General features: G+C 37.8%; 9 protein-coding genes across 16 annotated transcripts; 5 read left to right on the top strand and 4 right to left on the bottom strand.

Annotated features, from left to right (window-relative positions):
- Nucleotides 1–832, bottom strand: LOC123010724 (ubiquitin-conjugating enzyme E2 C). The gene is made up of 2 exons (XM_044407806.1): nt 610–832; nt 1–554 (listed from the first exon to the last, which is right to left on the bottom strand). The coding sequence occupies exons 1-2, from the start codon at nt 711–713 to the stop codon at nt 134–136; spliced, it is 525 nt and encodes a 174-aa protein (XP_044263741.1). The 5' UTR covers nt 714–832; the 3' UTR covers nt 1–133.
- A 203-nt stretch (nt 833–1035) lies between these two features.
- Nucleotides 1036–2303, top strand: LOC123010720 (E3 ubiquitin-protein ligase RNF113A). The gene is made up of 4 exons (XM_044407803.1): nt 1036–1190; nt 1284–1498; nt 1554–2026; nt 2077–2303. Exons 1-4 carry the CDS (start codon nt 1064–1066, stop codon nt 2252–2254), a joined length of 993 nt encoding a protein of 330 aa, XP_044263738.1. The 5' UTR covers nt 1036–1063; the 3' UTR covers nt 2255–2303.
- Nucleotides 2304–2425: 122 nt separating this feature from the next.
- Nucleotides 2426–4845, top strand: LOC123011618 (probable chitinase 2). Its single transcript, XM_044409145.1, has 4 exons — nt 2426–2662; nt 3399–3563; nt 3611–3903; nt 3955–4845. Exons 1-4 carry the CDS (start codon nt 2584–2586, stop codon nt 4765–4767), a joined length of 1350 nt encoding a protein of 449 aa, XP_044265080.1. The 5' UTR covers nt 2426–2583; the 3' UTR covers nt 4768–4845.
- A 73-nt stretch (nt 4846–4918) lies between these two features.
- LOC123011616 (WD repeat-containing protein 7) lies at nt 4919–17698 on the bottom strand. Of its 5 annotated transcripts, XM_044409139.1 has the most exons (24): nt 17565–17698; nt 17133–17276; nt 16874–17084; nt 16614–16757; nt 16332–16560; nt 16149–16281; nt 15870–15899; nt 15498–15588; nt 15176–15449; nt 14979–15119; nt 14710–14930; nt 14440–14659; nt 14295–14394; nt 13902–14245; nt 13711–13779; nt 13508–13603; nt 9707–10451; nt 7854–8007; nt 7431–7806; nt 7252–7378; nt 6835–7021; nt 6660–6786; nt 6400–6570; nt 4919–6351 (listed from the first exon to the last, which is right to left on the bottom strand). In XM_044409139.1, the coding sequence occupies exons 2-24, from the start codon at nt 17267–17269 to the stop codon at nt 6179–6181; spliced, it is 4500 nt and encodes a 1499-aa protein (XP_044265074.1). In that variant the 5' UTR covers nt 17270–17276; nt 17565–17698; the 3' UTR covers nt 4919–6178. The 5 variants fall into 5 exon arrangements, with proteins under 5 accessions (XP_044265074.1, XP_044265076.1, XP_044265075.1 ...); XM_044409141.1 differs by lacking the exon at nt 13711–13779; XM_044409140.1 differs by lacking the exon at nt 15870–15899.
- On the top strand, nt 12252–13227 carry LOC123011621 (cuticle protein 7-like). The gene is made up of 2 exons (XM_044409150.1): nt 12252–12406; nt 12459–13227. The coding sequence occupies exons 1-2, from the start codon at nt 12395–12397 to the stop codon at nt 13065–13067; spliced, it is 621 nt and encodes a 206-aa protein (XP_044265085.1). The 5' UTR covers nt 12252–12394; the 3' UTR covers nt 13068–13227.
- Nucleotides 17667–19328, top strand: LOC123011617 (dnaJ homolog subfamily C member 21). The gene has a single exon (XM_044409144.1). It carries the CDS (start codon nt 17790–17792, stop codon nt 19272–19274), a length of 1485 nt encoding a protein of 494 aa, XP_044265079.1. The 5' UTR covers nt 17667–17789; the 3' UTR covers nt 19275–19328.
- Nucleotides 19319–20760, bottom strand: LOC123011620 (LHFPL tetraspan subfamily member 2a protein). 2 transcript variants are annotated; one of them, XM_044409148.1, is made up of 4 exons: nt 20438–20760; nt 19948–20385; nt 19640–19901; nt 19319–19594 (listed from the first exon to the last, which is right to left on the bottom strand). In XM_044409148.1, the coding sequence occupies exons 2-3, from the start codon at nt 20354–20356 to the stop codon at nt 19645–19647; spliced, it is 666 nt and encodes a 221-aa protein (XP_044265083.1). In that variant the 5' UTR covers nt 20357–20385; nt 20438–20760; the 3' UTR covers nt 19319–19594; nt 19640–19644. The 2 variants fall into 2 exon arrangements, with proteins under 2 accessions (XP_044265083.1, XP_044265084.1); XM_044409149.1 differs by having other exon boundaries at nt 20514–20759.
- LOC123011622 (putative gamma-glutamylcyclotransferase CG2811) lies at nt 20450–21517 on the top strand. Of its 3 annotated transcripts, none has more exons than XM_044409152.1 (3): nt 20450–20823; nt 20878–21124; nt 21192–21517. In XM_044409152.1, the coding sequence occupies exons 1-3, from the start codon at nt 20646–20648 to the stop codon at nt 21217–21219; spliced, it is 453 nt and encodes a 150-aa protein (XP_044265087.1). In that variant the 5' UTR covers nt 20450–20645; the 3' UTR covers nt 21220–21517. The 3 variants fall into 3 exon arrangements, with proteins under 3 accessions (XP_044265087.1, XP_044265088.1, XP_044265086.1); XM_044409153.1 differs by having other exon boundaries at nt 21182–21517; XM_044409151.1 differs by having other exon boundaries at nt 20878–21517.
- Nucleotides 21423–22658, bottom strand: LOC123011619 (protein CDV3 homolog). Its single transcript, XM_044409147.1, has 3 exons — nt 22358–22658; nt 21866–22275; nt 21423–21817 (listed from the first exon to the last, which is right to left on the bottom strand). The coding sequence occupies exons 1-3, from the start codon at nt 22529–22531 to the stop codon at nt 21676–21678; spliced, it is 726 nt and encodes a 241-aa protein (XP_044265082.1). The 5' UTR covers nt 22532–22658; the 3' UTR covers nt 21423–21675.
- Nucleotides 22659–22854: the final 196 nt, after the last annotated feature.

Genomic DNA, 22854 nt, shown 5'->3' with positions numbered 1-22854 from the left:
TTAAACTGATCTTTTTTATTCAAGTCATAACACACGAGAAATAGTAAAAATTATATAACACAATATGAATATGCAGTCTATTATTACACAATGACATCTTAAATAACTGAAATTTTTGCTAATGAGATCAAACCTAGACTTCCTTGTATGACTCTAACACAAGTTTTTTGTACTCTTCTTTTTTCTTCCACTTATCCGCGGCCGTCGTATTTAATGGACTCCTAGTGTTTGGTTCACCTAATAAGGCTTGAATTGATAACAAAATTGTTCTAACGTCGTAAAGAGCTGACCACTTCTCTTTTAAAATATCTAAGCAGATGTTACCACTTGTGTCCACATTGGGGTGAAAACAAGGTGTGATGAATTTGACTACAGGGGCTGTGTAAGGGTACGAGTTGGGGAATTGTAAACTTAGTTTATATTTCAGATTTTCATAAACCGTGTCTTTGGGCCCCATTATAGTACCTACCCACTTGAATAGGTTGTCACCTTCGGGAAATGCCGAGATGCTCTTGTCTTCAGACATCATCAACGTCATAAGCTCTTTGTGTAATCTGGAATTAAAGACAAAAGATTAGAACCCGAATTTAGATTTTACTTCTTGCTCACCTTTTTGTCACAGCGTGATTATCGTTTGATACTTTTTTCGAACTTTCGGCCTGTTTTACGTTCTCAGGAAGTTGCTCCACAAACGGATTGAAATTTTGGGCCATTTTTACCACGTTCACTAATAAATTATCCTAATTCTACTTTAATTGATTTGTAGAAAATTCGTTACGATGCAGATGGATGCCAAACGTCAACTCACTTTTAAATTTAGCCAATCAAAAACCGTGAACGATTGCTGCCAACGGCCAAAGTTGCAAAACTAACAACCCTAATTCAATTTTTTTTAAAGATTTAATTAATTAATTTTAAATCTATTATCATGAAAGTAATAACACAAGTACAATTAATGTTAAGCAAAAAATATTAAACAAAAAAAAAAGATTATTGCATTCTAAAAATCTTTAGTAATTGTTGTTTATTCTGGTGACAACTGTCAAACGTCACACTTGTCATCATGGAAAAAATGGATGATCCGCGTGACGTTAAAACGGGAGTTGATGAAAGTTGCACTTTTATATTTAAAAAGCGGAATATAAAAAATAAAGGGGCACGAAAACGTCAGAAATCCAGTTCGGAAGAAGGTAAATATTCAAAATCTGGGAATTAACTTTAATTCTTTATATAGACTAAGTTTTTGTTAATTTAAAGGTTATGTTTGTTTACCATTTCTTCAGAAAAATCCAACAGTGAAGACGAATCGACCGTAAAACGTGCAAATCGGCGTCGAAAAAAGGCAAACCCCAACTTCCAAACCACTAGCAAAGCTAAACAAAAGGAAAATGAACAACAAAATTATTCAAGCAGTGAGGATGAAATTATGGTCAGTTACAAATCCAAACGATCCGCTATGTCCGAAGGACCAACTGATCAAGGGGCCACGGCAATTCTTGTAAGTCATTCAGCAACTCATTTAAAGATTAAATAATGACTTTATTGTTTTAAAGGAAATTGAAACTGAGCGCGATAGAGACGCTCAGGCCATTTTCGAAAAACGGCTTGAAATTAACAAAAATCTTGAGGGCAAAGAGGACGATAAAGTCTACAGAGGCATCAACAACTACGCGCAGTACTACAAACCCAAAGACACTGCAGCAGGAAATGCCAGCTCGGGAATGGTCAGAAAAGGCCCAATCAGAGCCCCCGCAAACTTGCGTGCCACTGTGAGATGGGATTACCAACCCGACATTTGCAAGGACTACAAAGAAACAGGTTTTTGCGGTTTTGGGGACAGTTGTAAATTTCTGCACGACAGAAGTGACTACAAACACGGCTGGCAACTCGAAAGAGAATGGGCGGAAGGCAAATATGGGCAAGAAAGCGACGAAGATAAACAATACGAAATTGACTCAGACGAAGAGGATTTGCCGTTTAAATGTGTCGTTTGCAGGAATAGTTTCACCGATCCCATTGTCACAAAGTAAGAGGCATATTTCTGTTTTTTGTATTTATTTCTTTAATTTTTTTAAGGTGCAAGCACTACTTTTGTGAGAAGTGTGCCCTAGAGAGGTACAAAAAGACGACAAGGTGTTTCGTCTGCAACACCCAAACCAGTGGCGTCTTTAATCCCGCCCGCAAACTCATAGCACGACTCAACCGTGAGGATAATCCCAAGAAAAAAGATGATTCAAGTTCAGATTCTGATTAACTTATTTTTGTAAATTATATAATCACATTTAATAAAAATATAAAAAGTTGAACTGGTTTTATTTCAAACCCATACGTGAAGAGATATAAGTAAGACAGAGAAAACGCTACTTCTTGTCGCGAGGTGCGGCTTTTGAGTGAAAGGTGTAGTTATAGTCAGCGAGTAACCCCCAAACTGGACACATTATTGTATCTTTCTCACTCTCAAAAGTATCAAATACGTGAGAGCAAAAGAGAAAGCTGCCACCTTGCCATTCTAACTATAATATTATTGTTACAAGAAACGTAAAGTTCATCTCTCATTTATATAAAAGTTGTGAGAATATCAAGATGGTATCACTAAAAAATGTTTGTGCAGTTTTTGGGATTTTCGTAGTAGCTTTTATGGATGGAATTAGCGCCCTTACTGGTAAGGAACCTAACACAATTTATTTTTAATGAGTTAATGACTGTTGATTGTTTTTCTGACCACCTTAATTATTATTAAACTATTTTATGATATAAAGTAATATGTATGTTAATAAGAATTTTTATGTGACACAACAGTTAAATGAAAACCGTAAGGTGAAACGTTGATATTTCGCTGAAACCTTCAAAATGTATAAATTATTACGAAGACCTCAATATCGGCATGCATTGCATTAATTTGTTAATTGCTACTTAGGTTTAAATTTATTTATTTTTTTCAGTACTCAGTCGAATTTCAATTTCGTTTTTTTACGAAAGTCGCCTCAAATTGTTGGATCCTTTTTATTTTAATAACTGGCTCAATGATGCGTGAGATAATTTATCAAATTAAGATTAGAGAAATTTCCTCCAATCCCTCGCAAAATTTTTACGCTTTTCTAATTTAAATAAAATTACATAGAATTTGTTGCGGTTAACAAAAAAGCTCCGATCCAATTAAACAAATGTCACCGTGACTCATCCTACAATAAAATCTGCATTGTCGAGCGAAATTCAATTAGTTTTCTGTTTATTTTCTGAACAGTTGAATGGTTTAGTGAAGAGGGAAGTTCACCCTCTCTTCATTTTAAGCTTTGATGAGCAACAAGTGATGAAACTAGAGCGAAAGGCTGTACAAAAAAATGCTACTCAAGCGTTACCTCTAGGAAGTAAACAAAAGTAATTTAAATCTGCTTCAGGTCCGAGCCATGGGAAAGTCGTCGTTTGTTATTTAGGGACATGGTCGGTTTATAGACTAGGAAGAGGTTCTTTCACTATTGAGCACCTAGACCCTACATTGTGCACCCACATTGTCTACTCCTTCGCCGGCTTGGACGAAAAAACCGACAGTATTAAATCACTAGGTGGGAAAAAAAAAACAACTCGAGCACAAATTAATAAAAAGTTCTAGACCCCTTCCAGGATTTAGCCGAGGATTACGGCAAAGACGGGTACCAAAAACTGACAAGACTTAAGCACAGGTACCCCCACTTGAAGGTCACTCTAGCCATCGGGGGCTGGAATGAGGGCTCCTTGAAATATTCAAGTTTTGCAAAAGACCCCACCAGAAGAAGCAGATTTGTTTCAAGCGCCATCGATTTCCTCAGGAAATACAATTTTGATGGCCTTGACTTAGACTGGGAGTTTCCTGGAAAACGCGGCGGTGCCCCTGAAGACAAACTCAACTTCCTCTTGTTAGTCAAAGTATGACTAATCAACAAAAACAACAACATTACTCATTTGAACCAATTTTAGGAACTCAGAGCAGCCTTTGACAAATACAATCTTCTCTTAACTGCAGCTTTCGGGGCCGGAAAAGACACCATAGACGTAGCGTACGATGTCAAAGGTCTTTCCGTTTACTTAGACTTCATCCATATGATGTGCTACGACTACCACGGGGCTTGGGACCAAAAAACCGGGGCAAATGCGCCCCTCCAAAGCTCCGATGTACTAAACGTCGAATTCTCGATAAACTACATGCTGAAACTCGGTGCTCCCCCCAAAAAACTAGTAATGGGAGTGCCACTCTACGGCCGTACTTTCCTCCTGCCGGAGCCCTACGACCCGGAGTCGGAGCGCAAACCCAAACTGGGGGCCGTCGCTCGCAACATAGGGTTCCAAGGGCCGTTCACTCGAGAGAACGGGTTTATGGGTTACAACGAAATTTGTTTGGAAGTGAAAAACAAGTCCCAAAACTGGGCCACTTTCTGGGATAGTGAATCAAAAACGCCTTTTGCTGTGTCGGGTAATAAAGTATTGACGTATGATGACGCGAGATCGATAGGGGAGAAAGTTAAATTTGCGATGGAAAAAGATTTGGGTGGGATTATGGTTTGGTCGATTGACACCGATGATTTTCATGGGGATTGTGCCGATGTTGGGGACGATGGACATTTCGAGAATTTCCCCTTAATGAGGGCTATTAACAAAGCTATAGCTACGACGATTGAGGAGAGGGAGAATTCCATCATTCATGGAAGTGATGAAAGAACCAGCGGGGCTGGAAGCAGCGCGAGTTTTTTGTTTTTGGTCTTTATGGCCATTGCGTTATTTATAAGATTCTAAATTTGTGATTTCTTAGTTTTATGCAAATGTACAACTTTCGGCGACAAATAAAGACAGAAATATGCCACCTTGTTAACATTCAGGTCAGTTATTGTTGGTTATTTTAAATAGGAAGAAGTGAATCACAAGGCGAATGAGTAACGCGGCTCGATTATCTTTAGATAATATATTTTGACTAATTATCATGTACACACATGTACATAGAACACTTAGAATATTGCTAATAATGTATGTTATAATATATACATAACACAAACACCGAAAAGTCCTACATTTACGATTGTTCACCTTCTCTATACTGACTAGCATTCGTATCATTATCTCTCAGAGGGTGTGTGAGTGCATAAATGCAGTAAATTTCGGTGCGAAAACTGGATAGGGAACGTATTTTTCACAATACACGCACATCAAATAGTTCAAATACTTAAAAAATAAATTGTTCAACGACATTACATTTAAAGACGGTGATGTAAACGAAAAGTACTGTTTGAGATCACATTTTTTGGAATTGTTATTTGAGAAAATGAAAGGGAAAGCTTAAATAGGCCTCAAGACATCTACTAGTCGTTGACGAATTCCCAAATTACTGAGCACCAATTTTGATAAAAAATTTATTTCAACAAACTCAACAGCATAATTATTAACAATATCTAACGTCGCCAGGATTTAACCTGCAAATAAATTTATAGAAAATCCAGTAAAGAACCGTTGACTTGTTTTGTAGAGTATATAATAGCTAAACTCAAATGACTGAAATTAACAATAAATAACATTTATGTACAGTTTATAAACATCGTACATCATTAGACAATAAAATTACCTCTATATAATATATATCACTATTCATTTTTTAATTATATAAAGTGCGAAATATACTAATAAATAAAATATTACAAAAAGTATTTGACTGCTTTATATTTCCAATATAGCTTTCTTTTCATATTTATAATAAATACAACAAGCTATATTATATTTGAAGCGACTCAATTGTACTAAAATGTCATCAGAAATTTAACAATTATTTAACGACGATGATTCTTTTGTCTATTACCCCTCATCTCAAAACCCTCCAAATACTAAACGGTGTAAATAAACACATCGATTTAATACTTACTTTGTGATTTTAACTAGACTGTATGCTGAGGCACACTCATTTGAATATCTTAAGGCTATCATATAATACACGAGTCGTCCGTTATGGCTGTAAAACCGACGACAACGAAACCAAAATTGAAATTATTGTCTTGTGACACAAAAACCAACTCATCATTTTTTATACATATATGTAAGGAATCGGATTTACCGTGCAATTGAATAATGATGGCTTACATCCTAACATATGAGAGGATAAGAAGAGACGTGAAAGAACAACAACAACAAGTCGAAAGGCCACGGTTTTCTTACATGCCTGTTATACATTGAAACGTGTTTCGGAACCGTCGGCCAACATCAGAGTCACAGTTCTGTTATTTATCCAAATCAGTCTTGCCAACCTCATAGGATTCAAGCGCGCTACATCGGCGATGGGGGCGGTGCTGTACGACTTGACGCACCGCGTCTGCGACTGGCCCAGACCAAACATCCCTGAAATACACACTAGAACTCGCTCAATTACGTCTCAAAGACACCAACCTGTGCTCGTCTGCCAGAAACACAGCTTGTTTTCGCCGCAAGCGTAACTAACTAGGAATTTGCCGTCGGGACTGAAGGCTGCCGCCGTCACCGGCGACGAATGGGCATTGATTGTCGTGCATTTGCCCTGTCGCAGCTCGTAGAGGGTCAAAGTGCCCGCGTTCGAACCCACTGTCAACAAATACAAAAATTCAGTGTTGCCAACTTAATTTTAATATTGACCGAAAAGGCTTTAATTGGGGAAATCTAACAACTATTACCGGCAATTCTTCTGGTTGCAGGACAATGGGAAACCTGATTAAACCGACAAACCGCAGGAAAGACGTCTTGTAGGCCCTTATTTTTCAATTGACTAGGATCAAGACAGTGCAAGATTATATCCATCAACTACAAATACAAAATTAATAGAAATTAATATAAAAAAATTGCACTTACTTCAACTAAGAGATCACTCATTTCATTTTGCATCTTATCAATTAATAATTCAACACCTCGTAATATTTCCGGCTTGGCTTTATGCAACACATTATTATTCATGTTTATATTTAGAGTTTGGGCATTTTGTTGCATTGCATTATATCGTGCGACTTCTTTGGCCATTGTCGTAATAAAAGCAGCAGGTCTACGGCAAAAAAGTACTCATTTATTTAGCTTACAAACAAATTTCTGATTGAGTTGATAATTAAGTTGGCAACATTGGCTATCAAATTTAAACGTCACATTTTTATAGTCAATTGTCATTCATTTCCGAGGGGTAGTTGCTGGCATCGCCGTCACAGACACACTCTGATATCACCAACACTCCAGTGTTGCCAACTTAATATCACTTAGGACACTATATTTTTTTCTTACCTTGCTGTTGCAATGAGAGTGAGAGCATGCCTCGCCGTCCTACACGAATCGGCTTGAGGCGTCAAAGGCAAACCGTACGTCATACTGGGCACTAACCGATCAGCATCTGAACACAATTCTAATAAACCTAAATTTAACAAAATATAATATACATTTTTGCACCTCAAATCTTTCTTTACCTAATAAAACTTTGCTAATATCTAAAAATGGGGCCCACACCGTAAACCCTCTCCCAATTAAATCGATAGCTGCCCTCCTTAACGGAATGTGCGCAGGCAGTTTAGGCGAAGGTGGCGCTAGTAACAAATGTGACAGCGCCATCGCAGTCAGTCTTGCTAAATTATTATTGCCCTGACCAAAACCTTCAACAACTGAACTTTTCCTTCGATCTTCACTCGCTCGTCTTTTGTTATTGTCGACGCCTGTTATGTCTTGACCGAATTCGGCACCTATGACACCCAGTAAAATCACAGCAGTCGACTGTTTTCGTTTCAGTTCGGATAAACTCGACGGTTTGCGGATCTGTTCCTCTTCTTCTTCCTCGAATTCCTCCTCCTTAAAAAATCCAATCAAAACTATTCTATAATGAGTTTAAAAACTACCGCTGTTTCTGGCGAGTGAGGTATTTGGCCCGAATTGACGTGATTCATGTTGGGTGTAGTCACCGCATGTTGATTGATTGTTTCAGTTTGGGTATACAGAGGCAAATATTGCGACCAGGCGTCCACTAGGGCTTTACGGCCCTTCGGACCCATCCTTAAAACAATTATTAACAAAAATTTGGTAATAATACAGGGTGTTCCATCTAAACCCCACATTAAAAGTATTGGGAGTTCGAATAATCATATTTGTTTGAAAATTGGTACACAGCCATAATGCATTAAGTCCTCCTAAATGAAAATATTTTCAAGATGGCGACACTTCCGGTTATACCGGAGGTCGGTCTCAACTTTCTTATTTTAAATGGAAAGCTATATTTTTTACTGCGTTTTTGGATTAATCGGGTTATTTTAAGAGAGTTTTCATTAGCTTTCCCTATACCCAAATTTAGCCGTTTTTGAAATATTTGGAGTTTTTCAAAAAATTTTGGATCTGCACTTTCCACTTTAAAAATCGGTAACTCTGATATTTTTTTAAATTTTGAATTCGTTTTTTTGGCGTTTGAAAGAGAAAGTTTATATCTTTCTTCCGGTGTTTTCAAATTTTGAAAAAAAAAAATTAACAAACTATAAAACTTTAAGGTTACTTTTGTAATAATTCAAATACCCATAACTCAATTTTTCCAAATGAAATACCCGAATTTTTATTTTACTAAATGGAAGAGAATTTAATTCTGCATCGATCTGTATTAACATTCCCTATACCTAAATTTAATAATTTTTAAGTTATGGTGACTTTTTGTTAAGACTGCCGAAAATCTATTACTAGTCACATCCGTTTTCGTATAGTTTGCCATGGAAATAAAAAATGTCAAAATTGTTTCTCAATAAACGACGACAGTGACTTATTATTTAACAAATAGTGCCAAAATATGGAGAGTCAAAGCTACTCAAACTTAGATTTAATTAGTCTATTTTGTATTTATGGAGAGTGTAACAAAATTATGATGTCGTTCATTATATAAAAATAAATTTTTCTCACTTATTAGCTTTAAATAATGATCGCATGGTAGAACCTATCACTAATAATTAAGTTTGCATAACTTTGATTCTCCATATTTTGGCACTGTTTGTCAAATAATAAGTCACTGTCGACGTTTATTGAGAGACAATTTTGACATTTTTTATTTCCATAGCAAGTTACGTGAAAACGGGTGTGGCTAGTAATAAATTTTCTGTAGTCTTAAAAAAAGTCCATAACTTGAAAATTATAAAATTTAGGTATAGGGAATGTTAATACAGATCAATGCACAATTAAATTCTCTTCTATTTAGTAAAATTAAATTGGGGGTATTTCATTTGAAAAAAGTGATTTATGAGTATTTGAATTATTACAAAACTAACCTTAAAATTTTGGGATATGTATTTTTTTTTCCAAAATTTGAAAACACCAGAAAAAGGATCTAACCTTTCTCTTTCAAATGCCAAAAATCTTAAAAAATGGCGGAGTCACCAATTTTTAAAGTGGAAGGTGCAGATCCAAAAATTTTTGAAAAAGCTCCAAATATTTCATAAACGGCTAAATTTAGGTAAGGGAAAGCTGATGAAAACTCCCTTAAAATAACCCGGTTAATCCAAAAACGCAGTAAAAAATATACATTTCCATTTAAAATAAGAAAGTTGAGACCGACTTCCGGTATAACCGGAAGTGTCGCCATCTTGAAAATATTTTCATTTAGGAGAACTTAATGGTTTATGGCTATGGCAATTTTCAAATAAATACGATTATTCCAACTTCCAATACTTCTAATGTGGGGTTTACACGGAACACCTGTATAATTTGATAAATATTTTACCTGGACAGTTCAGCTAAAAGAAGTGTTTGAGCTGCCTCTCTCACTTCGACACAGTGGTGCTGCCACCTCTTGGCCATCATTTCGACCTGTGGCCGTTTGAAATTCTTCGCCCCTGCTTCGACCACTTTATCTGGTAAAAGAACACAATGAAGAGTGGCCAACAAGGACCAGCCTTGTTTGATTTGTGCTTGTTGTTGGGTGTACATTTCCTCATGTTCTTCATCTGTTTTGCTCCAGTTAACTCGAGTCGACTGACGATGCAACTTCCGGTTCCTTTCTTGTTCCGGAACGAACGTTGCGTTGCTCATCGACATTAAAGTATGACTTAGGGCAATGATAGCCAACAGATGGTTGCTAGTAAGAGTCGTGCTCAATTCCCAATGTGTATGGGAAGTGAAAATTCTAGTCAAATGTTCCCGCTTGACTAACTCTGGGTACAAATTGCTCATTTTCTCATCCCCGAAGGAGAGATCTTCGGGGATGCTTTCATCGTCGACTAGAATCGCACTATTCCAAGTGGGAAGAAACAAAGACATTTGATTCGCTTTGGACAAAAGACCGAACGATATAGGCACCAGGGGTCTCAACAAACCCAATTTCACTTGACAGACCCTGTCTAGATCGTTATCCAGACCCCACGAATGGAGGAGAGACAGGAGAAGTTGGGCGATTTCCATCGTATGGCTTGTCTCAAGGGGGCCCAACACCGGTTTGCTGTTAGAACGCGGGTTTCCATCCGTTCCGTCTGAAATTTCAATTAAAAAAAGCCTTTGCATAACACGTATATTAGCATTTAAATACGGTGATGACCTTGCCCAAATAACAAGTTCAATATGGGAGTGGTCGGGTGTTCCTGAATCAGGCAATAACCCGACATAATGAACAAGTAATTAGGCGCAAAGATATTTATTAATGCAACGTGTGACATTAAGGTCTTGGAGGCTCGGCTTGTTTTCTTCATCAATAGGATGCATGGACGTGGTGTAGTCACAAACACACGTAAACTCCACCTTCGCCAAAGGCAAGGCCGTAAGGGGGATTAAGATAGATCTGTGCTTTTGTCAAAACAATACATACGGGTTTTTAAAGGTCAATGTCGGTATATCGAATGATAACAGTTAGCGAGATTGGTCTAAATTTTCCAAATTATTCAAAAATAACTGACGCATGTAATTTACAATTAAATTTAAAATTAATATATCCGGAAGGACAACGACTGGACTAATATGTGAATTAATAAATGTCTCAATAAACGACTTTTAAATATGCAATTAGTAAAAACAAATAAGAAGTAATTATTTCTATCTGCAACATTTTTAATTTAGTTAAACGATAAGCAAAGTTTCACAAGTAATTTTCTCTTTTTGTTTCATCTTCATTTTATTATTACGAATTTATTACATTTTTAATAAAATAGTGAAAATATTTAATTAAGTTTAAAAAAATACGTTCATTGCAAAGATTAATAAACAAGAAGATAACTTTTATATTATTTTCATATAATAAAGCTGATAATTTTAGAGTTTTTCTAAATGTCATAGCTTATTTTGGGCTATATTCAAGTTTCTAATTGTAAATAGGGACCCAAACTTTTTTTTTCAAAATTCTGAAGTTTTCTTAATTATTGATTACAAAATCAAGGTTCATAAAATCTAGTTGCATGGTGTCAATTAAAAAAATGACAACAATCTAATTAAAAGTAAACAAAATAAATATTTTAAATAAATAAAAATAAAATAAGTTGATAACACTAAATTAATGTTTTTCTGATTTATTATAAATAATTACTATTGTCATTTCTTATTAAAAATTTGAAAAAATATTGAAAATATTTTCTTTCATTTGCTGCTTTTTGACATTACAATAAAGGCATTGTCTTATTTGACACCATGCAATTTTATTTACTTTTATTGAATTTTTAAATTTTAATATTTTTTTTAAATAATAATTTTTAGTAAAAGTAGAACATATTGCAGACATCTGTACCAAAAAAAACCTAATACTTCCCAAATTATGTAGAAAAAAATATGAGTTCCAATTTAAAATTGGAAAGTAGAATATAGCACAAAATAAACGATGACATTTAGAAAAATTCAAACATTGTCGGCTTACACTCAATTAAAAGTCATTAAATTAAATTTTGTAAGTTTTGAAATTCAACAACGCCTGGCGTTTTTTTTAAATCACCCTGTCTAAATACCTAGAACAAACATTGTTCATTTGTCAAAAAAAAATTAAGTAACACAAAATAAATGCTCTAGAATTCAGATTTTATATGAATTATCTACGAATTATACACTGAGAGTGTATTTTTTTTCAAAATAAAATCCATACATAATGAATTACTAAAACTGGAAAGACAAAAAGAGAACTTTTAAAATTTATGGCAAAACCTCGAAAACCCATTTAAATATATACTATGAATAAAAAACAATTTTTTTCCGAAATTTCGAAAGATAAGAATATTTAGATAAAATATCGAACTGTTTCATAAACATAAGCTACAAATTCTCTTTACTAAATGTTTGGGAAAACAACACTTATGACAAATTAAAATAAGAACCAACATTTAAGATTAAGGCTAACAAGTACTGGGCGGACAAGGGTACCATCAGAGAAGTATAAAACGAAGAATTCAACCACGAAGAAACCAGTTGACTTTGACAGATCGACCGAATCACAATCACCATGAAATTCTTGGTACGTCTATAAAAATTATCCCCAACCCCGTAAAACAACTAATCAATTCCAGGTTGCTCTCTCTTGCGTTTTGGCCGTGGCATGCGCCAAACCCGACTATGCCTTCACCAACTATGCCCACCCCTTGGCCTACTCCACCTTCGCTGGCGCCCCCATCGCCCATCACGCCGTAGCCGCCGCCCCCATCGCCCACCACGCCGTAGTTGCCGCCCCCATCGCCCACACCGTCGCTGCCCCCGTCGTCGAGAAGACCCAATACCACTCCCAAGACGCCCTCGGCCAAGCCTCCTACGGCCATTCTGAACCCCTCCAAGCCCACCACGCCGTCCAAGACGCCGCCGGAAACAAAGCCGGCTCTTACAGCTACGTCGCCCCCGACGGCCAAGTCATCTCCGCCAACTACGTCGCTGACGCTTTGGGGTACCGTGTCGCCTCCAACGCCCTCCCCGTCGGACCCGCCGTCCCCGCTGAAACCCCCGAAGTCGTAGCCGCCAGAGTGGCTCACTTCAACCACCACGCTCTTGTCAGATCCCGTGCCCGCAGAGACGTCGTCGCCGCCTACCACACCCCCTACGTACACAGCGCCTACTACGCCGCCCCCGTGTACCACCACGCCGCCGCCGTCGTACCACACGCCGTCTCCTACCATCATGTCTTCTAAGCGCGAAGAGAGGTTTGACTGGCGAAAAGCGGATTTTTCCACGGTCGAGGATAGTTCCACATTTTCAACAGTCGAAATGACCAACAATAGTCAACTTTAACTCTGAGAGTTAACACTGTACCAATATTTGTACTTTTAGGGCAATAAACGCAACAACAAATAAACGACTTTTACCAATCCAAAATTAAAACAATTCAAAACTGAAAAATTGAGACATTAAAGCAATAATTACCTTTAATTTGTGCTTTAAACAAACACACTGAACAAATTGTGTGTACCAATTGCTTGTCATTAAAATAAGAATAAAAAATAATAACCAGTTATTCAAGGACTAAAAGATGCCTAAGCAGTGATAAAAAACAAAATCTACTAAAAAAAATTTAAGGAGTTTTAACGTAATTGTTCTCTACGTCCAATTTATTTCTAAAAGTGGTTCCTACCTTTATGAACATCTCCGCCCTTGAGAACGCTCTCAGCTTTGGCTTGAAATTTCGTATGTACAGACTCTGCACCTTCTTTAACTTTGGCCAGAATTCCTAATTAAAAGATTTTTAATAGAGAATATTGAAATAAAAGCGAAAACTCTCAAAAACAAAACTAAGACAAGTAAAACACACAAACCAAGCAATAAAAAACTTGTTACCATGCTTGTCTTTTTCCTTAATCATTCTCTCCATATTCTCCGCCTTATCTTTCACTTTTCCAAAGAAGTCTTAATTGCAAACAGACAAAAACACGAATTACTATCTCAAAGTAACTTAAACTACACTACTATTAAAAAATAAAATCATTGCTTTCATCAGAGCAATGATTTTACCAGTGTTCTCCCCTCACCTACTATTTTTTTATGAGCATCAGGGCTCGCACTTTGCGTAAGTGCCGCCACTTTCATGTACTCCGACTGTGCTATTAAACCGGCGGCTTCCAAACTTCCAGGTGACATCATCGAGTATTCCTCATTCAAAAGTTCAATTATTAACGCTTCAATATCAAAGAATAAAATATGACTCTCTGCATCTTTTGGGTTAGTTTTGACTCCTTGGATGACTAGTGGCGAGTTGTGCGTCCTCTGCATGTGAGGATCGTCGTTATTCGTATGAGCCCCCAACTGCTGTAACTGGTGGAGGCCTCGTTGAGTGGCGTGACGTATCGCTGACAGATTCCGGTGCCTCAAACCCCTGAAAAACTCCGTCAAAACTTAAAAAAAAACAATTTAATTTTAAATACCTGAAAAAGTGCACTGCCGGGTTCGCAAGCCCGACTTCGGACGAAGTGATAGTCGCTTCGTGTTCCTCGCACGCGTACAAAACCTCCTCAGCGGCGATTCCTAAAAACAATGCTTTCGAAATTGTCGACGAAAAATGATAAAAACCTTGCAAAACCCGATCCAAGTGTCCCGTCTCCATCTGCCACACGTAAACAGTACCATCGGAACACCCAATAATAATAAAATCGTCCAAAGGTCGCCATTTAATCGTCGTCACCGGAAACAAATGTCTCGAAGCTAAACAAACACACTTCCGTTCCGTTAAACTCAACAAAGTCACTGAATGATCCGAGGCGACTGAACAAATGCATTTTTGGATTCGTGTCTACAAACACGTTCTTACTTCATGTCTCACAGTATGAAAAAAAAACTTACACTACAGTTGTTTGGAGGGACGAGTAATTGGGTGATTTCCCCTGCGTGGACACAAAACCTGTGTAGCAAAGTACCTGCATACAAATCCCATAAACACACAGCGAAATCGACACCCCCGGACACGAGATGGTTCTTATCGTAGCGCGAATGCTCCCTGTAGGGGTACAATAAACAATTGACGCGTCCCCCATGTCCCGACAAGACTTGATGTGGGGGCCAATCTGCAATCACTCATTGATTTTTCCCAAAAACGACACCAAATCTCTTACTATTTAAATATTGATGACTTCCATGTAACAATTGCAACATGACAGTCTGAGTCGCTGAGACTATAATAATAGTACCATCCTCCCTCCCCACAACTAAGCGACTTTGCAACGGCAGGTAAATACTAGCAGTCAGTTTCACCGCTACAATTAGTAACAAAACAAAATAATTTTATTTAAAATTTTTTTAAACAACTAACGTCGCCCTTCTTGTTTCTCCAACTGGTCCAAAATCCCCACAGGACTCGGTACCATACTAGCCCAGGCTTCTGTCAAACTTGTCGTTAAAGTAGCGGTCATTTGTACCGGCTGTGGGGGCTTTTGGTTCTGAATTTCGTGTAATTGAGCCGGAGATATCTCAGGGATGTTCCAAACTAAAACGTATCCTTCTGAATCGCCTCGAAGCAGGTAACGATATTCCCTGTTTTGCCGACGGGTTGTTACAAAACGCATCGCAGGTGGACACGACAACAACTAAAAGTCACAATGAGGGGTAAAACCGTGTTTTCAAGGGGGAATTACCTTGTTGTCGGGTTGGCTGAGAAGACAGTACAGGAAAGGACTATCACTTTCTATACTAGGCGTGTGGAAGTTTTTGTTGTCGGGAATACTGCTGCAAAATTGATTTTATTTTAAAACAAAGTTTTCACGTTTAAATCAAGGAAAAACACACAATAAAGCAGACCGAGTACTGGCGGAGTAATTGTATGTACATGAAGGACAGAGTTTTTAGTTCAGATGATAGAGAAAAATAATCAAACATGCAAAATTTTTAACACAAGACTAAAAAGCGCAAGTAAAATGTGCAATGTAAGGGTAATAAGCTTGATAAGACAATTTTGTCTTTGGTGAGCAAAGCAAAACTAAAACACGGATATGGAATGATTGTCTAACCTATTTGTAATATTCTTGCCACGTAGTTTGCTGTGTTCCATGATGAAAAAAATTGATCATTAATAAACTGTTACTGGCTAATGGTGGGTGCATCAATAATCAGAACAAAAACCAAATGAAAAATGCAGAAAATTGAAATTTACAATTAACATTTTAATTTTCAAAAAGTTACCAACGCACCAGTAAAATACAGTTAATACAAAATGAAATATTCCTACAACTCGTTGAAATGTGTCGGTGTAAATTGTCAAAAAACCGTATTAGGTAAAAAAATCTTACTTCGCGGGTAGTTTATAAAGATAACCTTTGCCGGCATCTGACCACATGATTATTCGATCGGCTGCTAGAAAATCCCCAGACATCCATCGCTCATTCCGCGGTGATAAATACGAACACAAAATGCTAAAATCGCCTGGAATTTTTCCACTTAATTCAATCAGTGATTAATAGTAGACGATATACCTGCGTCATACACTTGCCAATACTTGCTAACAACCACCAAAACAGTCCGCTGATTGTTTGGACAACACTGGATGCAAACAGCGTTCAACGGCTTGATTTGTTTGCTTTCGTTCTCGTAAATGGGCTCAGAATGCTTGGTTTCGTGGCCTAGAAGGGTCCACACCTTCACCATCCCGGTGGTGGTCAGAGCCAAAACCACGTCGTCTTTGCGGTTGCACGGACGCAACACCTAATAAAAAAAAAAAAAAACAATAAAAAAACTTTCGCTTTGTTGATACCCACATGAAGGGCACTTATCCAATCCGGATTTTGTTTAGAAGATAAAGTGAATAAAATTTCCAAACTGAACGGATCCATGACTATTATTTCGGGATAGTAGCCGTTACAAAACAACCTGACATCCTCGCAATTGCTCATATGGTATGCCTAAAACAATGAAACTTGAAGAATTATGTACAATTAATTATGACTAGACGTTTCATAACAATGAGTAAACATTGTTATCAAATTATTGTTGAATCACGCGCTTGTACATTTTTTACCTGCATATTGGTATGCACTTGGGGTAACTTCACATGTTCCCTACACCTCCCATCCACCAGATCCCAAGTGCACATCTCGCCAGCTTCGGAACTGGAGACGATGTAATTATTATCTTGCAATATCGAGGCTTTTGATATACACAAAATCGGGGCTGTGTGCCCCACAAGTAAACACCTTGGAGTCATTTGTAAAGTGTCCGGGTTGACTTGCCTAAAAAATTCATTTGAGTGGACTTCTTACCCAAAATAATGTCCTTACCAGAGGCAAATCTGTCCGTCGTAACAACCAGTAGCCAAAGTCTTTTGGTCTTTTGATAAATATATGCAAGAGATGCAGTGTGTGGGGGCATATTTGCCCCATAGCACGACTGGCACCACCAAGCTATTGCCCGGCATGTCGATACTAAAATAAACAAAATAGATTTATTTATGTTTTAGTGTGGCTCAATTAGAGTAAATTAAAGTCAATTAAATGTTTGTGGTTAGTGTGTCACGTGACCTAATAAATTTTAGGTACTGTGAAAGTGTCCACCAATTAACCAATTCCACAAATTTAAATCCAGCAGAAGTAGTTCAAACTAGTGGGGCAATTTGTACCCTCAGATTGACATTTCCAATAATTACTAACCAAACTTTCTTGTCAACTCCTCCCACACAACCCCTTACAACTAAAATTAAAAAAAAACGGTACCTTATCAATAAATGGCCTAAGGGGGACGGATTTTCAACACAGTGTCAAATACTTCGTACAAATTGACCTGCGATTCGCCATTTTCATACTAGCAATCAGCTGTTTGACATTTGTGAAAAGCGCTCTCTACCACATGTCACCCGTCACAGATGTCACATTTGACACCTGTCCGAAAGATAGGTTAAGTGGCCCCTTTTGCTCCTAAATTGAAAATTTAAATTAAAAATGAAGTGTCATTACGAAATTCTCAACGTTCCACGCGACGCCGACTTGGCGGAAATTAAAACTGCGTACAGAAAAGCCGCCCTGAAGTGGCACCCAGACAAAAACCTCACCGACACAGAGAATGCCAAAGAACAGTTCCAGTTGGTGCAACAGGCTTACGACGTGCTCAGTGACCCCCAAGAACGGGCTTGGTACGATAAACACCGTGAGCAAATTTTGCGGGGCGCCAATTCCGAGTTTCAAGACAACAGTCTTGATGTGTTCCAGTATTTCACTACTACGTGTTTCAGAAGGTATGGCGATGACGAAAAGGGCTTCTACACGGTCTATCGCAATGTTTTTGACCAAATCATAAAGGAAGATCTTGAGTTTATTGACGATAAAGAGGAGTTTTGTGACATACCGAGGTTTGGGGATTCTAAAAGTGACTATGATGAAGTTGTTGGCCCGTTTTACTCCTACTGGTCGAGTTATTGTACTAAGAAAAGCTACGTTTGGCTTGATCCGTACAACATCAACGAAACGCGAGATAGGAGAGTATTGAAAGCTATCGAGAAGGAAAATAAAAAAGTTAGACAGAAAGCTAAGAAAGAAAGGAATGAAGAAATTAGAAATCTTGTTGCTTTTGTGAGGAAAAGGGATAAACGGGTTCAAGAACACACTAAGCTTATGGAGGCAAAAATATTGGAAAATCGTCAGAAACAGGAAGAGTTGAGTAAACAAAAACGACTCGAGAGGAAAAAACAGTTGAATGAATCAACTCAGGCTGAGTGGTCCAAGTTCGATAACGTGAGATCCGAGTTGGAAGAAATAGAGAAGCATTTAGCTGAACAATTTGGTGAAGAATTTTCAAATTCTGAAGAGGAAGAAGATGGGGAAGTTAAGGAAGGAAGTTACTGTGTAGCGTGCAATAAACTTTTTAAGACTCCTAAAGCTTTAGAAAATCACGAATCAAGTAAAAAACACAAGGAAAACGTTGAAAGACTTAGAGAAATTATGTTAGAAGAGGATGAAAATTGTTTAGAGGAAGAATTTGAAGATCTCAGCGAAAATGAGGAAGACTCGGAAGATTCTTCAGAGCGGGAGAAGAAAGCAAAAAAGAAAAATAAAAAGGCCAAAAATATCCTTTCGGTTAACAACGACGAAGAAATTGACGTGACGAAAATCGACGAATCTGACGATAATTTCGATTTTGATTCAAGTAAGAAACAAAAGAAGAAAAAGAAGCAAAATAAGCGTGCGAATGAACCGAAAAATGAAGAAAATCAAAATACAGAACCTGTTAGTAAGAGTGTCAAGAAGAAGCAAAGTAAAAAGGAAAAACAAGCTTCCAATATTGAAGAAATAGACACCAATCACTGTTGTGTTAGCTGTAAATCCGCTTTCCCATCAAAAAATAAACTATTTGATCATTTGAAAAGCACCGGACATGGAGTTTTTCTACCCAAAAACGTGAAAAAGAAGAAAAACGCGCGAGAAGATTAGTCTAATTTAAATTATTGTTTTAATTAAATTGTGAAATAAAGCAATTTAATGTGATTTGTTTTATTACATGTCTCATATAAGTATATAAAAGTGCATGGCTATATATGGTATATAAACACTTAAAAGTACGATAAAAATTTTTGGTATAAAAAACGATATAAAAGCTAAACTAATTAAAAAATAAGTACAGTTAGGTGGCAGTACATGAGAGCACCATTACATAAAAAAATAAATATCACTTATAAATTGCCGAAATTGTTCCCAAGAGACTTGAAGGCACATTTTCAGTACAATTTGGTATTCAAGATTACTTCAGAAACCTAAAACCCAAATAATTTATGCTCCACAAGCACCGATCAAATCACCTTGTTCACAGAAGACAAATGAGAGTCTGGCCTTCGTATATTTGGTCTTGTACTTTATCACTACTTGTGGAATTTTCAGCGGGTACTGAAAGACACGCTGAAACAAACGCAAGCAAAGTACCAGCAACAGCCAATCCCAGTCCAGTCCCAAGACTGCAATCCCCGGGATAGAAGGGGGAAGCATCCCTCCCGCACAGTTTCTGGACCCTTACTGCGCCCCATCCCATGGGATGCAACATCACACCCAGAATAAAACAAATCCCTGAAGAAAATTTATAAAAATTCGCTCAATTTCAAGTATTTTACACCTGCTAAAGCTTGCGCCGCCCCAGACATCGTGAAAATACTCTTCTTGAAGAAGCTTTGGATGCGGCAACTAACCAAACCCATGAAAACAGTCGCGGACATTATTATGAGGCCTGAAACGAGAAAAACAGTCGACGCTTTCCAAACCCCCGGGAAGACGTTTGAGTCAGTTGCTAGCCCCCTCACTGCAATGGCTGTACACGCCGGGCCTTCGATTTTAATGGGTTTACTGCATTTTGTGTAAACCCCAACGCTGGCAGTGTAGGTGATTGTCTCGTTGCCGAAGAGAATTTCCTGTTGGCCCCTGACCAGCCAAAGGGGGCTCATGAAGGCCCCCAGCATTAGTAGAGTGGCCAGGAGACTTATCAACATCCAGATTATACTACGCGCTGTGACTATTAAGTACCACATTGTGGGCTAGTGGGGCTTCATTTAACTACCTGAAAAATCAAGGTACTCAACATTTTTTGCAAGAATTTGAATTTAGCGCACTTTGTTGTTGACCTTTGAGATTATGCACTTAACGATACCATTTTTTGTATAAATTCTTATCAAAATAATTATTTACCTGTTGTTGGGTGTGTTGGGTTTTGACATCACCACACCCTCTGTCCCTGTCAATCAGCTGATTACGTATTTAAAAAATTGTAGGGGCGCTATTGGAGAAGATTTTTCCAGGGCCGGAATAAGCTGTTTTAGGATGAGCCGATTGCATAAAGTTTTCGTGTACGGAACGCTCAAAAGGGGCGAACCGAATCATAACTGGTTTGAGAAAGACAGCGGATATTATAAATTGATTTCAGAGGCGAAAACTGTAGAGAAATATCCTCTGATTATTGGCACAAAATACAATATTCCGTTCTTGCTCCACAGCCCGGGTAAATCAAATTCAAACATCTTTTTTAAGTTTTAATTTGGATTTATTTTAACAGGTAATGGGACTAATGTTAGAGGCGAAGTCTATGAAGTTGACGATAAGGTTTTCGCAAATTTGGATACTCTAGAGGACCATCCAAATTTTTACATAAGGGAGGAAAAAGATGTGCTCTTATTAAACTCAAATGAAAAAATTAAAACTTGGATTTATTTCATCAAAGATTTTAAAGACGATCTTTTAAACAAGACTACTTATGAGTCTTACAGTAATGCAGGGTCTCATGGGCTGAAATACGTTGAAAGGTACTTGCGTGGAGACACTTATGATCACAAGTTAGAGATACTCAAAACTGTAAAAAGCTAATTTCAGTGAAGATGCAACTTTGGAAGATCTTTGAAAGAAGATTTTATTTCTACTGTTGAAAACATGAATAAAATAAAGAAACTAAACGTTTTATTTGTTCCAATTTTATCACTTAAAAAATCAAGCTTCTGGAAGACAAAAGAATAAAAACTCTGGACTAAAGTTAAAAAAATGTAATTGCAATGAAAATGCCTTGAAATAAAATTATTGCCATACAGGATTAGAAAAAGTTCCTCGAATGCTTATAAATTTGTATTTGTAAAAAATGATAACGTTTGAAACCGAAAACAGACCTAATTGTTGAATAAAATTTCCTAAATTTGCGTTTTAAATACATTTTAATTTAAAAACAGGAAGGAAATTAACTTAAAATTTAAGGTAGTTTGACAGACTTCTTAGAATTGCCTGAAATGAGACAGTACTACTCATGTGTTCCACAGTCGAATCAGCCATCACTTATTTGAAACATGTCTCTAAACAGTACAAGTCACTAGCTGTCGCTCAGAGTATTATAGCGATTTTCAAGAGACAGTTTGGGGCCCTGCCCTGAACTCGCCTTCGCTTGTTCTACTTGTCGATGAGATCCCGCCCTGGTGTGTTGCACTACTTCAAACGCTCCTTCGCTACGATTTCTGAAACAAAATATTTAATATCTAAGAAAAACAGTTATGATTGTTTACTTCTTATGATCACTTGTTTTGGACAATGTGGGGAAAAATTCTTCATTGTGGATATCGGGGGCGGCTTTAGACCGTAACCGCGTGGGCTGGCTCTGGTGCGACTGCTGGGGCTGGTTCCTCATACTGGGTGGCACATAAGCCCCCCCAATCCCCTTGGTCACCGGCGGCGGCTCGGGTTTCTTCTCCGGGACTTTCACAGGCTCCTCCTGAACCTCAACATCGACCCGCTTCCAAGGCCCCACTTTCTTTTCGCTCTCCTGCCCCGCTTCATCGAAGCCTTGCTGCTGCTCAGTGCTGGTTTCTGTGGCCCCTGTGCTCCCATCCGTCGGCGACGTTATAGTCAAATTACCGATTTTAAGACCGCTGTAGTCCTTCTTCTCCTCCTCGAAGTCCTTCCATTCGTCCTGATCCTGAAATTAGGGTACAATATGGCTACAATCAAACCTAACCAAACATTTATTCAATCTCTTGCACATTTAACAGAACTCTTACATGGGCCGGAGTGGAGCTTTCGTCGCCTTCAGGGACACGTTCTTTTTTCTGTTTCTCCGATTTCTTAGCGTTGTCTTCGAGTTTTTTTGCAACTTCGTCGGTAGTCGCGAATTTTTTCGTACTCTTTTGCTTCTTGCGGTCTTTCTTTGCGAAAAAGTCGTCTAAGTCGGCCATCGTTGCTACTTTGTTCAATTTCACTTACAAGTCCTCGTTTTTGCCACTTTTTTACTTAATTTTATACTAACACACTTGAGGAGCACTCCGACAGAAACCCGAAAAGAAAGGCGAGCTGCTTTACCGGCACAGGTGACATTTCCCATTGAATCAAATTCCCATAAATCCGAAAATTCTCTCGCTCTATCGCCTACGTCATCAAATAACAGGACCGGCCTCGAAATGAAAAAGCCCCTCAGCATATTTAAAAAATTAAATACAAATTTATTTAAAATAGTACTTATTAATTACTAACCAGAGATAAAAATCATTGAATTATCTTA

Source organism: Tribolium madens, unplaced genomic scaffold, assembly GCF_015345945.1.
Source record: "Tribolium madens isolate multiple individuals breed KSU strain unplaced genomic scaffold, Tmad_KSU_1.1 Scaffold_91;HRSCAF=231;Tcas5.2_LG7, whole genome shotgun sequence".
Lineage (NCBI taxonomy): Eukaryota > Metazoa > Arthropoda > Insecta > Coleoptera > Tenebrionidae > Tribolium > Tribolium madens.
The sequence above is the reverse complement of the archived record's forward strand: the minus strand, read 5'-3'. Positions and strand labels throughout refer to the sequence as shown.

Bases quoted from the DNA above. Each gene is read 5' to 3' on its own strand.
- LOC123010724 (XM_044407806.1), bottom strand. From the start codon at position 713: ATGGCCCAAAATTTCAATCCGTTTGTGGAGCAACTTCCTGAGAACGTA. The intron at 555-609 runs GTGAGCAAGAAG...CTTTAATTCCAG, and splicing joins AATCACGCTGTGACAAAAAG to ATTACACAAAGAGCTTATGA.
- LOC123010720 (XM_044407803.1), top strand. From the start codon at position 1,064: ATGGAAAAAATGGATGATCCGCGTGACGTTAAAACGGGAGTTGATGAA. The intron at 1,191-1,283 runs GTAAATATTCAA...CCATTTCTTCAG, and splicing joins GAAATCCAGTTCGGAAGAAG to AAAAATCCAACAGTGAAGAC. The intron at 1,499-1,553 runs GTAAGTCATTCA...ATTGTTTTAAAG, and splicing joins AAGGGGCCACGGCAATTCTT to GAAATTGAAACTGAGCGCGA.
- LOC123011618 (XM_044409145.1), top strand. From the start codon at position 2,584: ATGGTATCACTAAAAAATGTTTGTGCAGTTTTTGGGATTTTCGTAGTA. The intron at 3,564-3,610 runs GTGGGAAAAAAA...AAAAAGTTCTAG, and splicing joins CGACAGTATTAAATCACTAG to ACCCCTTCCAGGATTTAGCC. The intron at 3,904-3,954 runs GTATGACTAATC...AACCAATTTTAG, and splicing joins ACTTCCTCTTGTTAGTCAAA to GAACTCAGAGCAGCCTTTGA.
- LOC123011616 (XM_044409139.1), bottom strand. From the start codon at position 17,269: ATGCCGGGCAATAGCTTGGTGGTGCCAGTCGTGCTATGGGGCAAATAT. The intron at 16,758-16,873 runs GTAAAAAATGTA...TCATTGTTTTAG, and splicing joins AAGTGCATACCAATATGCAG to GCATACCATATGAGCAATTG. The intron at 14,395-14,439 runs GTTTTTATCATT...CATTGTTTTTAG, and splicing joins CTTGGATCGGGTTTTGCAAG to GAATCGCCGCTGAGGAGGTT.
- LOC123011617 (XM_044409144.1), top strand. From the start codon at position 17,790: ATGAAGTGTCATTACGAAATTCTCAACGTTCCACGCGACGCCGACTTG.
- LOC123011620 (XM_044409148.1), bottom strand. From the start codon at position 20,356: ATGTGGTACTTAATAGTCACAGCGCGTAGTATAATCTGGATGTTGATA. The intron at 19,902-19,947 runs GTGTAAAATACT...AATTTTCTTCAG, and splicing joins GGCGGCGCAAGCTTTAGCAG to GGATTTGTTTTATTCTGGGT.
- LOC123011622 (XM_044409151.1), top strand. From the start codon at position 20,646: ATGAGCCGATTGCATAAAGTTTTCGTGTACGGAACGCTCAAAAGGGGC. The intron at 20,824-20,877 runs GTAAATCAAATT...TTATTTTAACAG, and splicing joins GTTCTTGCTCCACAGCCCGG to GTAATGGGACTAATGTTAGA.
- LOC123011619 (XM_044409147.1), bottom strand. From the start codon at position 22,531: ATGGCCGACTTAGACGACTTTTTCGCAAAGAAAGACCGCAAGAAGCAA. The intron at 22,276-22,357 runs GTAAGAGTTCTG...CCCTAATTTCAG, and splicing joins AAAGCTCCACTCCGGCCCAT to GATCAGGACGAATGGAAGGA. The intron at 21,818-21,865 runs GTAAACAATCAT...ATTTTGTTTCAG, and splicing joins AAAACAAGTGATCATAAGAA to AAATCGTAGCGAAGGAGCGT.